This window comes from Olea europaea, chromosome 10 (genome assembly GCF_002742605.1).
Source record: "Olea europaea var. sylvestris chromosome 10, O_europaea_v1, whole genome shotgun sequence".
NCBI classification, from domain to species: domain Eukaryota; kingdom Viridiplantae; phylum Streptophyta; class Magnoliopsida; order Lamiales; family Oleaceae; genus Olea; species Olea europaea.
In genome coordinates, this window is record NC_036246.1 from 22,522,230 (window position 1) to 22,537,413 (window position 15,184).

Genomic DNA, 15,184 nt, shown 5'->3' on the forward strand with positions numbered 1-15,184 from the left:
CGAAATAAATAATATACATAATTAACGAAATATTTAAAGAATAAATTAACTTGAATAATATTTTTTTACCTAACCAATTAACATAATTAATTAAAGAAATTGTGAAACGAAAAATCGAATAAAGATTATTATTTTTATTCAAATAAGTAATCGAAATAAATAATATACATAATTAACGAAATATTTAAAGAATAAATTAAATTGAATAATATTTTTTTACCTAACCAATTAAGATAATTAATTAAAGAAATAGTGAAACGAAAAATCGAACAAATATTATTATTTTTATTCAAATAAATACTCGAAATAAATAGTATACATAATTAATGAAATATTTAAAGAATAAATTAAAAAAAGCAATATTTTTTTTACTTAACGAACTAAGATAATGAATTAAAAAAATTGTAAAAGGAAAAATCGAATAAATATTATTCAAATAAATAATCGAAATAGGGTAATTAAATATGAAATAAATAAAAAACATGATTAACGAAATATTTAAAGAATAAATTAAATTAAATAATATTTTTTTACCTAACCAAATAGTGAAACGAAAAATCGAATAAATATTATTATTTTTATTCAAATATATAATCGAAATAAATAATATACATAATTAACGAAATATTTAAAGAATAAATTAAAATAAGCAATATTTTTTTTACTTAACGAACTAAGATAATGAATTAAAGAAATTGTAAAAGGAAAAATCGAATAAATATTATTCAAATAAATAATAGAAATAGATCAATTAAATATGAAATAAATAATATATATAATTAACGAAATATTTAAAGAATAAATTAAATTGAATAATATTTTTTGTACTTCATCAATTAAGATAATTAATTAAAGAAATAGTAAAACGAAAAATCGAATAAATTTGTAAATAATATATATATATATAGTCAGATAATTAACGAAATATAATTTTTAAATAAATATTAAATAGTTAAATATGTGAAAAAATTTTTGTTTAACTGTTTTAATATGTGATTGGATGAATTTATTTATTGGTTTATTAATATGAAATTTGATTGGTTAAATTTGTAGGTACGATATTTCATTTATAATTTCTTTTATATGATTTTAACATGTATTAATTTTGTAGGATGGAATATCATATGGACAACGATTTGAGGGCTCATTTGGGAAAAGTTACGACGTATTGTAACTTTTCTAGCTATACGACAGTGCTTGAGGGGCTGGACGAGGAGAATATTGACTTACTCCATCGATCGTTTTTATGGTCGTTCTATCCGTTGAAGGACGTGCAGTTCTCTGGACAGATTATTGATGCTTTATTACTACGGCTGCTTAAACCAGTCGATGGCGATCAGCTACATTTTGCTATGGGGGATGGGAAGGTATCGAGATTCTCGATCCTTGAATTTGCCTTGATTACAGGTTTGAGATGTACCGGGGAAGAAGAAGCTAGATCCCGTATTATACCCAATAAAAGGTTATTGGATTTATATTTTGGAGGTAAAGGGCCAGTTACACCACCAGAGCTAGAGGACGCATTTAGGAGATGCGATCACATGTTAGACAAGTTGAAGTTAGGATTGGTGTATATACTGGAGAGTATTTTGAGGTGTCGACATCGTAGGACGTCGATCGATCTTTTTTCATTGGATGTTGTTGATGATATCGATGCTTTCAACAGCTTTCCATGGGGTCGGAGATGTTACACCGATACTCTCCATGTATTCATAAGGGTACATACTATACCGAAATCGAAGAGGGGCGATCACAAATATGATGTATATGGCTTTTGCATGGCTTTGCAGGTAAATATTCAGTGTAACGTAATGCGTGTTAAACTTTTTTATTAAATGTATATGTAAACTTTTATTTTGTAATTGTTGCAGTTGTGGGCATATGAGGCTATCCCTGCTTTGGGTAGCAAATGGGCAATCAGAAGCGAGACCAGCTACCCACGAATGCTTCATTGGCGAGCACATGAAAAGCCATCGGCTAAAGATTTGACAGTTATCCTCGACGACCCTCAGGTGAGTATTATATATTTGCAATTTATATTGTACATACATTTACTCGGCTCGATACATGCTCGTTAACACGTTGAAATATGATATGTCAGCTCGAAATTCATGCTGAGTTGGTTGTTTCAGTGGAAGAGGAGGATGCAATATATGTACGTAAATTACTTGTTCCACCTACTGAAGACGATCCAGTATTTGAGTCCGTTCCGGATAGAAATATAGTACGTTTATTTAAGATCATTATGTATTTTGACTTATAAATTCATGTGTGGATTATTAATATTAATTGTTTTCTCTGTGTAGGAGCGCCATCCGGAACTTCCACTTAGGAGATCTCCTTCGCCTCCACCGATGAGATCTCCGTCGCCTCCACCGATGAGATCACCTCTGCCGCCATTATCTCATTCTCCGAGGATATCTCCGTCTCCCGTTCCCACCTACATCCCACGTGGATCGCCTACACCCAGTCAGACCCGTCATTCAGATGATTTCTTTGCACGCATGACTGGCATTATTAGAGAGGAGCTGGGAACGATGCGATGTGATTTTATGACAGAGGTAGTCGCACTACGAGAGGAGATAGGGGTATTGCGACGGGATTTTACAACAGAGATCGTTGCAGTACGAGAGGAGATAGGGGTGCTGCGACGAGATTTTACGACAGATGTAGTAGCTTTGCGAGATGAGATTGGAGTGCTGCGACGAGATTTTACGACAGATGTAGTAGCTTTGCGAGATGAGATTGGAGTGCTGCGACGAGACATAGGAGACCTTCATACTAAGGTTGCAGCACTTCGAGGCGATGTAGCAGGCGTCCGAGGGAATGTCGGGGAGACTGGTGTTCCTCGAGATTGGTGGGCAACGACCGCAGGAATCGATGAGTTTTTTGGTTCGGTGCCGGAGGCCGTGAGGAAGGGGGTGGAGGTCGGGCAGGAGGAGACGGAGGAGGCCGGGATGCCCAGGGTGGAGGTCGGGCCGGAGGTGCCGGAGGAGGCCGGGATGCCCGGGGTGGAGGTCTCAGAGGAGGCCGAGATAGAGGGGGTGGAGGGAAGGACAGGGGTGGCCGAGGAGGTAGCAGAGGGGACATCAGAGGTGGTAGTAGAGGGGGATGATCAGGTTGCAGAGGATGAGAGGACGCCAGAGATGACGGATGACGAGGTAGTATTCGTGTCGGAGGGGACGATGGAGGTCCCGAAGAGTAAGAAGCGTGCTACTGACGCACCAGAGCTGATGGTCGGTAAGAGATCAAGATTGCCGTCACAGTACATCGTTTCTCCATACACGGCCGAGGCGAAGAGAAGGGGGTTTGTGGATGGGGCGTTCCCCAATCTTTTTCGCGAAGTCGACCCAGTCAGACAGAAGGCGTTCAATGATTGGTTCAAATCCCTTAAGTCCGAGTAAGTATTTTATGATTTTGCTACTATTTTTTTGTATTTTTCGTAACTGTTTTTTCATTTTTCAGAGATAGTTATACCATCGGCTGTATGACCGTGCCCAATGCTAAAAAGTTGTTTGAAGATGTACTGACGACCTCAACTTGGCTCACTGATGATGTAAGTTTTTTGAGTTTCTATTTACTATATTTATAGAAGTTGTTGGTTCATTTACTTAAATGACTCTATCTTTTTTGTTGGTGTTTTTTTGTTTCAGCATATCGACTTGGCTATGGAATTGTTACGCGATCGGGCGCGGAGATACCCGAGATCTTATGACAGTCCTAGTCGAGTTATCCTGAGCTCTGAGTTCGTTCGTGTCGTAGATATTGAGCATCACGAGCTCTTGAGCAAGGGGAATGATTATGTTCTATCTGAGTACATGCTGGAGTGGGTGATTGGACTATAGTTGAGGTGCGGAAAGTCGTGGACAGATTGTACACATATGTACATTCCAGTGATCGCAAACTCACACTGTTTTTCGATGGAGATCGTATTTGCTGATTCCACCATATATGTGTACGACTCTGATCATAGCTGTCTGACACAAAGTCAACTGGAGCAAATACTGGAGCCATTGGCTGTGATCGTGCCCATGATGGCTAGTCATGCGATGATTCGAGTAAATGATAGATTAGTCATTGTGCGGAACATGACGACGGCGAGACAAGAAAGATTGTAAGGATTTACAACTTTTTAATTTTCAGATTTAATTTTCAATTATATGTTATAGAACTAATATATTCTACTTCGGTTGCAGGGGTGACTGTGGCTTATTTGCAATCAAGTACATAGAGTTCTTGAGCATTGGTCGCAATGTTGATACAATAAATCAGTCTTGGATTGATATGTAGAGGCATAAATTAGCTTGCGACTTGTATGAATATAACTGTGATCCTTAGTGCATTGTATATTATTTTATTAAAATGTAAATGTTGTTTACATCAGTAGGATTCGTGTTGTACTCTCTATATGAAATCACCTGAACAAAATTGGCAGTGCAGATGACACTTTGTTCAACATCAAGCAATAACTCTAGCAAAAGCTAAAACTACATAACTGAAAATGCTGAAGTATTGCAATAGATTAAACAAAGCTACAGTTATTTTGTCCAAAATTATCCTGGATTTGCATATATGACACAAGAGTCATGGACTACAAATAACATCACAAAATAGTATTGTCCCAGGAATGAGTAAAATGCTGCTAATCTCTGAATTAATCAAGGCATAGAATGCGAGTTGAATGACAATATATTTCTTCACTTACCATCTTTGATAGGAGCTCTTCTCGGTACGGCCTTTCAACTCCAGTAATACGTAGGAAATTTGGATAAAGGGGTTCATCAAGAACTTCTATATCATCTCTCTGGGAAATGAAAAGGTGAGAAAAGCTGTGACATCATCACTAAGTATAATCATGTAACATTTTGTAACATTAGATCATGCCCCCATCTTTTGATTTCATTCGATTAGCTTTATATCCCATCACAACTATTAAACGGAGAGTAGGTGGTAGTGCTGTCACCAATTTAGGTGATAAGAGAACTTGAAAAATACACCTTACACGGCCTAGTACCCAGTTTGAGTGGAAGACTATATATTCCTAAGTTGAATAGCAGAAACAAACATGTTCACAAACATCCCATATTTCCCCAACTATAAATGCCATGTGCATTTTCAGACGGCAATATTTATTTCTTTTGAACATAGTAGAGAAGTCATTTAATCTATAACAGTTAACAACCACATGAAGCTTCTAAACTGAACTTCTACCATAGTCCACAGAATCAATCTTTCCCTGATTGTGGAGTTATTTTGGCACCTTTCTACTTCCGAGCTTTTAAGATGAAATATTCTCTAATGTTAGCTTCTGGAAAGATTGAAGCATGCACTATACCACAATGTTAAGTAAAATTCCATCAACCAAAAGTTCATAGTTAGCCAACTTATAATGTGTGCAAACTCTCCAAATTTCAAGCAACTTGTTATATCTATAAAATATGTGACATGCGCTTGATGGAGGGGTCCCACATATGTTGATTTCACATCGATTGTTCAATCGAATTGGACCTATTTAGTCAAGTAACCTCGTCTTGGCTTGGGCTCAGGCTCGATCTGTTAGGAGCTTATTTAGTGGAAATTTCGATAATTGATTTTTAGACCGTCAGAGATAAAGTGGATTCTATCTGTGAGAGAAAAATTTAAAAATGACGGCTAAAATAGTGAAATAACAGTCAAAAAATTGATTTTAATAGACTTACAATTTGTAACAAACAAGCACTAGACCCACTGGCCATTTCAATTGTCGAACCTTTTTTCAATACGTGACTTTGCCTCCTAATGAGGGTGTTCAAGTGCGCAGGTGATATCTACTTTAAGGAAGGTGGTAAGGACTATGAGGAGCTTCAACTTTTGTTTGCTACTTTGTACGAAGCCTCAACTTTTATTTCCTAGCCTACACACTCTGTTACTTGAACCTACACATATCCACTGAATGTTTATTCCCTGCCTTGTCAAATAAAGATTCTAACTTTGTGAGATGTTTATTCTTTGTCCAAAGTCCCACTACCAAAATTCAAACATTTTCACTGTTCAACCAACCCAATGCAACTTGCCCCAAAAAATTTATCAAATTCATAAACAAATCGGTAAGGAAAATGATAGGCATGATTAAATGGCATAAAAAAAATAAATTGGTAGAAGGGTACCTGCGCAAAAGAGTACAAAAGGCTTGTGCTAAGAGACCTGGGTGTGGACCACAAATGGATTATCTCTATCTCCTCTCCTTTTCGTTCCAACATTTTGGATTGGTGATTATGATGATGGTGAGATTGAGAAAGCGATTATGAGAATATTAACACACATAAATATAATATAATACATTACCATAGGTATCCGCATTTCACGTGGCCACAAAAATGCATGTGCAGCTGTCGTCCACAGTGAGGAAGCAAAACGACGAAGATTTTCCTACCGTTCTGATCCATTTTACCAAATTGAATCAGAATGACAGAATATTCTGTAATCTTTGGATTTGAAAAATCACTGATATGGTAAAATTGCGATTCATCAATATGGCACGATGGTATGTGACTGTTTAAGCCCCCCCGACTGTGGCCCCTGTTTGTTTGAGTAGCATCTCCCATCACATTTTTCCATAATTCTTTTCACTTCTTCTTTACGTGTTCTCTAAAAAATTATTTCTAAATTAATCAATCATAAATTACAGTCAATTCGTCAATTCAACTTAAAAAATAAGCATCTTGCAAGTTTTAAAAAAAAAAAAAAAAAAAAACCTAAAGTGCACATGTCTAGAATAATTTGTGCTTGTTAGTATATTTTCGAAAATTTACTATCTACAAGCCAAATTAAGAGATTTTTTATCTAAAAATAAGAGTGGTAAATAAATGTTTTACTCATTTTTAGCGAAATTTTTGGACGGACATCATCAAAATATGCTAAATAGTGAAATATTTGAGATTAAATGAGAAAAAAAATAGTTGATTATATAAGTGTGATAACAAGTAAAAGTCAAACATTTTATATATTCAAATTTGTGATGCACTTATAAAAAATTATGGTGTTGATATTATTCACTACAACTTTGATTAACTGTGTTACATTTTAACTGCAATAAAAATCCTCAATTTTTTCTCAAATTTCAATTATGTACCAAATTCTATGCTCACATCATCATCATCATTATTATTAACCTTAAATTTATTAGCACATCCTATTTCTAATTATGATTTATGTCCAAATGTTCTGTAAAATAGCATTTAAATGAGCAGGCGCGAAGCCAGCACCTGGCGAGGGGGCGTGACCCCGCGTGCTAACCCCGCCGGAATGTTGAGGAATGCCTGGAGCCGTCAGGTAGGAACGGTGAATTTGCAGGCAACTAAGAAGACAAAGGGAAAGAGATAAGTCCGGATAGTGTTTTTTTTTTTTTTTTTTTTTTTTTTTTTGGGGTTTCACTTTGGGCTACCAACGGTAAATCACAGTGGTCCATCCGTCCATATTATTTGGGCCTTTTTTTGTTTAAAAAATTAGGCCAAAATTTGCTTTAAAATTTACAATGAATTGTTACCCCCAATCCGAGTCCGGCACTGGCAGTATGGTCCAATTCCAAATAGCAAACTCCACCAAATCAAGTAATCGACTCTCAATTTCTCATTCCTAAATCCAAAAGCTTGCAAACCCTTTTCCTCCCTTCCAAATTCCGTTCAGTAGCGCTGCCACCCACCAGTCATTGCCCATTAGCCAAGTCCAAAAGCTTAAACTTTAAAGCCTGGTTCAGTCATCAGTGGTTAGTAGACAGCCCGATTGCCGATTGGGCGAACAAAATTCAGCTTCGCCCGATGACTGGTGAGTGCTTTATGTTCTATTTTATTGCTATTTTTTATTTTTTGGGTATTGTTTTTGTTATATTTTGTTGGCTATTTCTCATTGATTTGTTGAATAAATAATAACGAATGTTGTTATCTCATGCCTGTAAAATGTGTTAATTGTTATTACTTATTGGTCTTATCAATAATGAGTTATGATTTATGTTTAGTGAGTTATTATGGAGAATTGTGAATTTATGATAAATAATTTATCCTTTTTGAGACATAAGTTATGATTATTGATTTGAGAATTTATATTTAAGAAATTTGGATAAGTGAAAAAATTTAATCAAATTTTAATAAACGATCGGACTATTACGATCGTTGACGATCAACGGTCAACAATCAACCTCCCCCCTAACTGAATTTCGATACTGGATTCACCCTTGTAAATGAGGTGCAAATATTCTATCAATTTTTTGTATTTGTTGTTTATTTTGTTTATTTAAAAGTACAAGAGTAAAATAACCCTTTTACGCCCTCTCAACAGATTTTTTGATCGAAAACCATCATCAAATACATGATGTACAAACTAACAGAGGTTTGAGGATAAAAATACAATGAAAAAGTTATAAACATAGGTACGAAATAAACAAATATTAGAAGTATTTTTGCATTTAAAATGATACGTCTTTAACAAGAACTATATTGTGAATATAATTACGTGTAACGCACACATCTCTTGCATGATTTTCGTATATAATTATAATGCTAACCTTTAAATTTATGACTCAATTTATAAATTTAATGTTGGTATTTTGCCGTGGGGTGCATCTTCGACGCCCCAGATGATCATCGTGCTTGTTAAAGTAAATTATAATAAAATAAATCAAGCTATGAAAAAAATTATAAATATATTTACTTCATTTCATGTTTTCCTCTACTTAAAATTTGTAATTAATTGACTAGATAATTAGGCACAGATTGACTTTTAAGTGTATAATAAAGCGAAAAGATATTAGATAACGAATCGACATCAATTTCAAGCAGCCCACAAGTTATGCTTTACAATTTAGAAAAGAGACGTTTTCATTTTTCTTTTTTCTTTTTTTTTTTTTTAAGGAATGAAAACCATTTTTTTATCCCTTATATGAAAATAAACATGAAAAACATAAAATAAAAGGGGAGGATGTGACGACCCAAATTTTATAACAAAGTAATATGAATCGTTATCACAACCTTCCGTTTAATTATATCATTTGACACAAAGAAAGAAAATAAATCGCCATAAATTTTTCAAAACAAATTAGTGTCAAGCCAAAGAGTGCAAAATTTAATATATATTTAATTTATTCTTGTTATATAATTGATGGAATAAGATGGATTTTACAAATTTTAAACATACATCATGGCCTTTAAAAAATTATAAGGTACCATATATTACTCCTAATAAATAAACTAAATAAATTTAGAATAGTGGCCATGACATGAATTTATAATGGTGAACTGAACGGCAACCACTCTCTATTTATGAATTCAAGTCTTTGAATTGACAGAAAGGTAAGAAAATAAAATTTACACCAAATAATATAGATATGGTTGAAAATCATAAGGTACAACTTAAAATTTAAAGGAATATAAAAACAAATTATATTGTATCAAAATAGACAACTACAATTTACCGAACATGTCCGATGATTTAATTAAACATAAATGCATATTGCAAGCAAATTTAAAAAAAAAAAGAGTTATTAAAATTTTAGTCCCATAAATCGAGGCACAACCACACCATTGAATCGTCACACTCTAACACGTCTCGTACTAATATGTGAGGAAATGAAAAAGGGATGAGTATTAGGAACACTCAATAGGATACAAATATTAGTACAATCTCAAATAACATTTATTATTCATATATCAAAATAAATCGTACCGTCATATAATATCTTTAGAACCAATAAAGGCTCATATCATATCATTTTACCGAATGGCCCATGTACAAGAAAAAGACTTTGTATTTCAAGATCAATTCTTTGTACATGAAAAAGACTTTGTAGTAAAATGACAACTAAGAAAACAAAGTCTCGTAAGAAATGACGAGTAAGAAAAGAAAAGTCTTTAGAAAAACTATCAATTTAACCACGTTTTGAAAGTTTTCATAATAAATTCTTTGGAAGAAAAAGTCTTTCAAAAATTTTAATACGTTTGAAAATTGTAAAAAAAAAACTTGTAGCAATTTGTCTTTAAAAAATTTACACACGTTTTGAAAACCAATTTTTCCTAACACCGATAAAAAGTCTACTAGCAATTAATTTTTGAAAACAAAAAGTTTGAAAAAATTATACACCAATTTATTTTATCTTTGCTACTAAAGTTCAATTACTAAAAATGTCTAACTAGTTCTTCTGAAATTTCTTTTATTATTTTCTCTTATAATATTTACTCGTTGTTGTTTTTCTTTACAATCTTTAGAGATAGAGAGCTCAACAATTTACTTCTTAATCTATAAAGAGGAGTCACCTCTATTCCTATCGACAGCGGATAAAATATGGATTCCTACAACAACTAATCTTCCTATTTCTCTGTTTTCAAAACAAGTATTAATATATCCATTAAAATTTTCTAATAAACAAGTAAGTAAGTCAGTGTAATCTAAAAGCAAAAAATATTAGAACTTTAAAACGATATATTTTTAATGGCCTTTGAGTACTTTACCGTTCTTCAAATTAATTTCTTCAGACCTTTTTTTTTTTTTTAACTTTCTCTTAGCTTTTTTCGTAACCTTTCAAAAAAAGCTTAAGACTGTAACCAAAAAGATTTTCATCGTGTTTAAAAAGGTTTTAACAAACTCCGGCAATTGAGACACAAATTAGCCAACTTAACTTAGATAATTACTTTATCTTTTAGCAATGAAATTCAGAATGAAGAGGAAAAGAGCGTTAAAAATATATTTTTGAAATAGAAATAAAATATTGTTTGAAATAGAAATAAAATATTGTTTGTGAATAAATTAATTGCTTATTTGATATTTCCCCTTTTAGGCCTTGCCCAAAAAATAACTAATATAAACGAAAATTATAAACAAGAGAAGATATGAAAAAACTTATTTTAATTACGAAGTCTTTAAATTTACAACAATGGTGGAGAGATTTTTTAGTACAAGTGTGATAGTGTGCTCTGTGCTTTTTCCTCGGTGTGTTTTTTCTTTTATGAGAGGTATGGGTATTTATAGACGTTGGTACATCACGTCTATTCTGTTGGTGTTTTAAGTGTGCTATCAATAATTGAAGAATATTGTGCAAACTTTACATGAGTGCGATCTAAAATCAAAGAAAAATAAATAATATACAATTCTCCATATGAGTAATTAAAGAATGAATTATTTGAAAAGATAGAATGAATTATTTGAAAAGATAATTCTAACAACTTTATCTTCTTTGCTTGAAATATGAGAATCAACTTTACAGATGTTTGAAATTTGTTCAAAAAGCTTTATCTTTGCGCCTCTTCTTTTTGACTTCCTTGTCTTGATAATTATTTCTGTCTTTCTATCTCATCTTTTTCAATTATTAATCTTTTCTGTCCATCATTTCAATTATTAATCTTATTCGTCCATCATTTCTGCTATGGTTTCTTCTAATTCTGGATCCATTTCATTATCGTTGCCATCGACCTTTTCATTCCCAACCAATCTTTAATATGCCTCCAGATATTTGAAGTGAAGACACGTTGAAAAAATAAGTGTTTCCCATCTTCTAGGTTTGAATCACAAAAGACACACATTCTATCAATGTTAAGATACATAAACTTTTCCTTCGTAAAAAGTTTTGATTGTGCAGCCAACCACAGCATGAAAGAATATTTTGGAGTAATGTAGGGACTCCAAATCTCCCTCGTCCAGCTCTTTTTTCTCGCTCTTTGGCCTGAAAAACTGGTATGCATTGCCTGTTAAAAATCGGCCAGAAGCTATCCACTTGGACACCTATTGACATTAACTTTTTAGTAAGTTCTAGCCATGTAAGCTGATTTCTAATGTCCAATAACTTCTTGATCAATGGAGAGTGATCTTTCCTTGGCATACACTCCCAAATACTAACCCCACGGAGGTAAATTTGGTTGATCCGTTTGATGCAAAGCGAGTCTTTCTTTCTATGAATATCCCAAATGGATTTTGAGAGCAAAGCTGAATTCCAACATTTTATGTTTCTAAACCCAAGTCCACCCTCATGTTTTGGCAGGCAAACATTACTCTAAGCAACCAACGATTTATTGGTACCCCAAAGGAAGTTGCGGCACAAGCTAGTAATCTTTGAAGCAACTGCGGTTGGAATAGGAAATATGGAAAGCCAAAAACATTCCACACATTGAAGAACGACTCTAATGAGTTCCATTCTACCCGAACAAGACAAAGATGTCTTAGACCAACCACAAATGTAAGTTGTGATTTTGTTGAGAAGAGAGTCATACGAGCTAATTTTCAACCTCATTGCGGCAAGTGGAATCCCCAAGTACCAGAATGGCATGGTACCCTTAGACATATTGGTCAACTAAAATATCTTCTCAAGCTCTTGCCCATGAACCCCTGCTGTATACAAGCTGGACTTGCTAATATTCATCCTTAATCCCTATATGTCTCCAAACTTAGAAAAACAATCCATTAAGATACCAATCGAAATTGGATCTCCTCTAACAAAGAGCATCAAATCATCCGCAAATGCCAAATGTGTAATCTTTAAAGGGCCACTGATAATTGAACTTGCTATTCTCCATAACTCCCTTCAACATTCTTTAAAAATACTCAAAACAAATGACAAACAAAAAAGGAGAAAGAGGGTCACCTTGACGAAGACCCTTTTTCCCTTTAAAAAATCCATGAAGGCTTCCATTGAGAGTAATAAAATATGAAGGAGTAGAAATACATTCCATCACCCAACCAATAAAATTCATTGGAAATCCAAAGTCGTGTAACATATTCTTGAGAAATTCCCAATTGACCGAATCATACACTTTCTTAAGATCTATTTTGAAAAGGCATCTAGAAGCAACTCTCTTACGATTGTATTGTCTAAGGAGCTCTTGTGCGAGATGTATATTTTCCAACATACTCCTACCTTCTATAAATGCACCTTGAGCTTGATCCACAATTGATCCAAGAATCGGCCCCAATCAAGATGCAAGAATTCTAGCAACTTTGTAGAACACATTACAACATGAGATCGGCCTATAGTCACCAACGAATGTAGAGTGATTTGCCTTGTGTGTGTGTGTGTCTATATATATATAACTTTACTGTTGCATGCGTGGACAAAAAAATGGCAATTTTGATATTTCTCATATGCCACAGCTTCTCAACATTAGATGCTCTGGCTATATCTTCTCTCATATGCCAAATAGAGCCCCTGTTTGGCTCTCATTATCTTTTATTTTTTTTCTCTCTTTTATTTTTAACTATATAATTTTAACTATATAATTTTTTATAAAATAATATTACACGTAAATTAAAAAAAATTTATTCTTTTTTAATCACATATTCTTCAAAAAAATATTATTCCAAACATTAAAATTTGGAGAGAATGGGGCGGGCTGAATTTCTTTCCCTTTTGTCCCCTTCCTAGGAACCCCTTTCCCTTTTTCTTTTTTGTTCCATCCAATATGTCCCTGCAGATTCCTCACCTTTTGGTTAGCTTGTAGAGCTCTTTCTCTACACTTACTAGCCTACTAAATGTTACTTTCGCTAAGGTCTGCATAATAACTTAATGATTGTAACCGCCACGAGTTTGATTGGGAAGGGACTTTGTATCAAAGGCTAGGCGTTCTTAGTGTTTAGGAAATATTCAAATTCAGATTCACCGGCGTAGTCTTTGGCGTCAGATGGTGGTTCTACAGCAAAGTTTTGTTTTTCCTCCACTATTCTCCTGATATATGTGTGTGTGTACCTATATTTGTGTTATCCTCATGTTCACACAGATTTGGCTCTGTACTGTTTGGCAACTGGTTCTTCTATTTTTACTGTTGACTAAATATTTATGTTACCCTCTTTCATTTCTCTAGATTTCTCTCTTGTTTTTTGTTTCAAGAGCTAGTTCTAGCTTGATTCCTCCAATATATGACACGATGGATTATGACATGTTAATTAACTTAAATTACACAACCAGATTTCACCTCTTTTATTATTATTATGTTTATTGTAATGTTTTTTCCATTAGTTTATAATTCTAGCAATATTTTTAATTTTCTTTTGTATTATTCCTATCAGATATTTTGGTGACTAACAACCCTGAGGGGTATCTCAGTAGTTATATTTTGGATTTGCTCCCCAATGCTTACCAGTTCAAGTCCTCTCAGAACTATTAAGATGAGTACCTGACTTTAAACTTCAAGGTCCTGTGAAATTAGTCGAGATGCGCATAAACTAACTCGGACACCTATGGTTATAAAAAAAAAAAGATATTATGGTGAGTAACGATTTCATTGCCAGTTTAACTAAACTATAAAGTAACTTTAAGAGCTTGTTTGACTCCATTCTTTTTCAATTTTTTTATACGTTTTCAAACAATTGTGGGCCCCAAGCAAGACAAATTCACCCTTCCTCTGACAATAACTCATTCTCCAGCCAAATAGCTTTGAAGTGACATGTACAATTTTTTTATTTTCCATTAATGACCATCGCTTTCCATAGCTGGCTGTCACTTGTATTTCCAATTAGAATCTGAGGGTAAAATAGGCAGCTTACTCTCCATAGTATTTTTCAATTCGTATCTTATCTGACACTTGCCTGACTTTTTGTCCTGTGTTATCATTCGTTATTCTGGACGAATGATATTTGGTCAAAAAAAGCTAGTACCAAATGGGCACTAAGTAAATAATATAAATATTAAACTAATTGTACAAGTTCAAATATCTCAAAATATCCCATTTTTTTAACCTTAAAAGATTGGCACAGACAAATTTAGTTTTATCCCAAATTTCACATTTCTTCTATATTATCCTCAATATATTGGTTGAATTTTGATGATATAAATGTTTATTTAACTTTTTTTTTAAACACGTAGTTCAAGCCCGTTGACTTTTGACCTGTCTGCACTTTAACTTTTCCACATGAAGTCCGAATGAGTCTTAAAAATATTGCATTTAACTAAAAAAATTAAACTGAACCAAATTTAGCATACCCCTTACCGGTGAGAAATTTTTGTTTGATTGCTTGAATCCCTCCATAGAAATCATGTTTAGTGTTTTTTATGGACCGAGTTTCGTTGCAATATCTGCTTACCACTCTTTCTAGAGGTTGCTATCAATATGCTCCTTGCGTGTGGATATAGCGTGCTCTGGCTCTTTGCGCACTTGCTCCCTTCTTCCCTGCCACTAATTCTCCACTCTCTAGTTAGTGTTATTGCTAGTTTATTTTTGCTTATTTTACTCAA

General features: G+C 33.7%; 1 protein-coding gene across 1 annotated transcript; it reads right to left on the reverse strand.

Moving 5' to 3' along the window:
• Positions 1 to 12,310: 12,310 nt before the first annotated feature.
• On the reverse strand, positions 12,311 to 12,866 carry LOC111400410. Its single transcript, XM_023027829.1, has 3 exons — positions 12,602 to 12,866; positions 12,455 to 12,522; positions 12,311 to 12,388 (listed from the first exon to the last, which is right to left on the reverse strand). Exons 1-3 carry the CDS (start codon positions 12,864 to 12,866, stop codon positions 12,311 to 12,313), a joined length of 411 nt encoding a protein of 136 aa, XP_022883597.1.
• Positions 12,867 to 15,184: the final 2,318 nt, after the last annotated feature.

Bases quoted from the DNA above. Each gene is read 5' to 3' on its own strand.
- LOC111400410 (XM_023027829.1), bottom strand. From the start codon at position 12,866: ATGTTGGAAAATATACATCTCGCACAAGAGCTCCTTAGACAATACAAT. The intron at 12,523-12,601 runs GTGACCCTCTTT...TATGGAGAATAG, and splicing joins GAAAAAGGGTCTTCGTCAAG to CAAGTTCAATTATCAGTGGC. The intron at 12,389-12,454 runs GTTAGAGGAGAT...GGAGACATATAG, and splicing joins CGGATGATTTGATGCTCTTT to GGATTAAGGATGAATATTAG.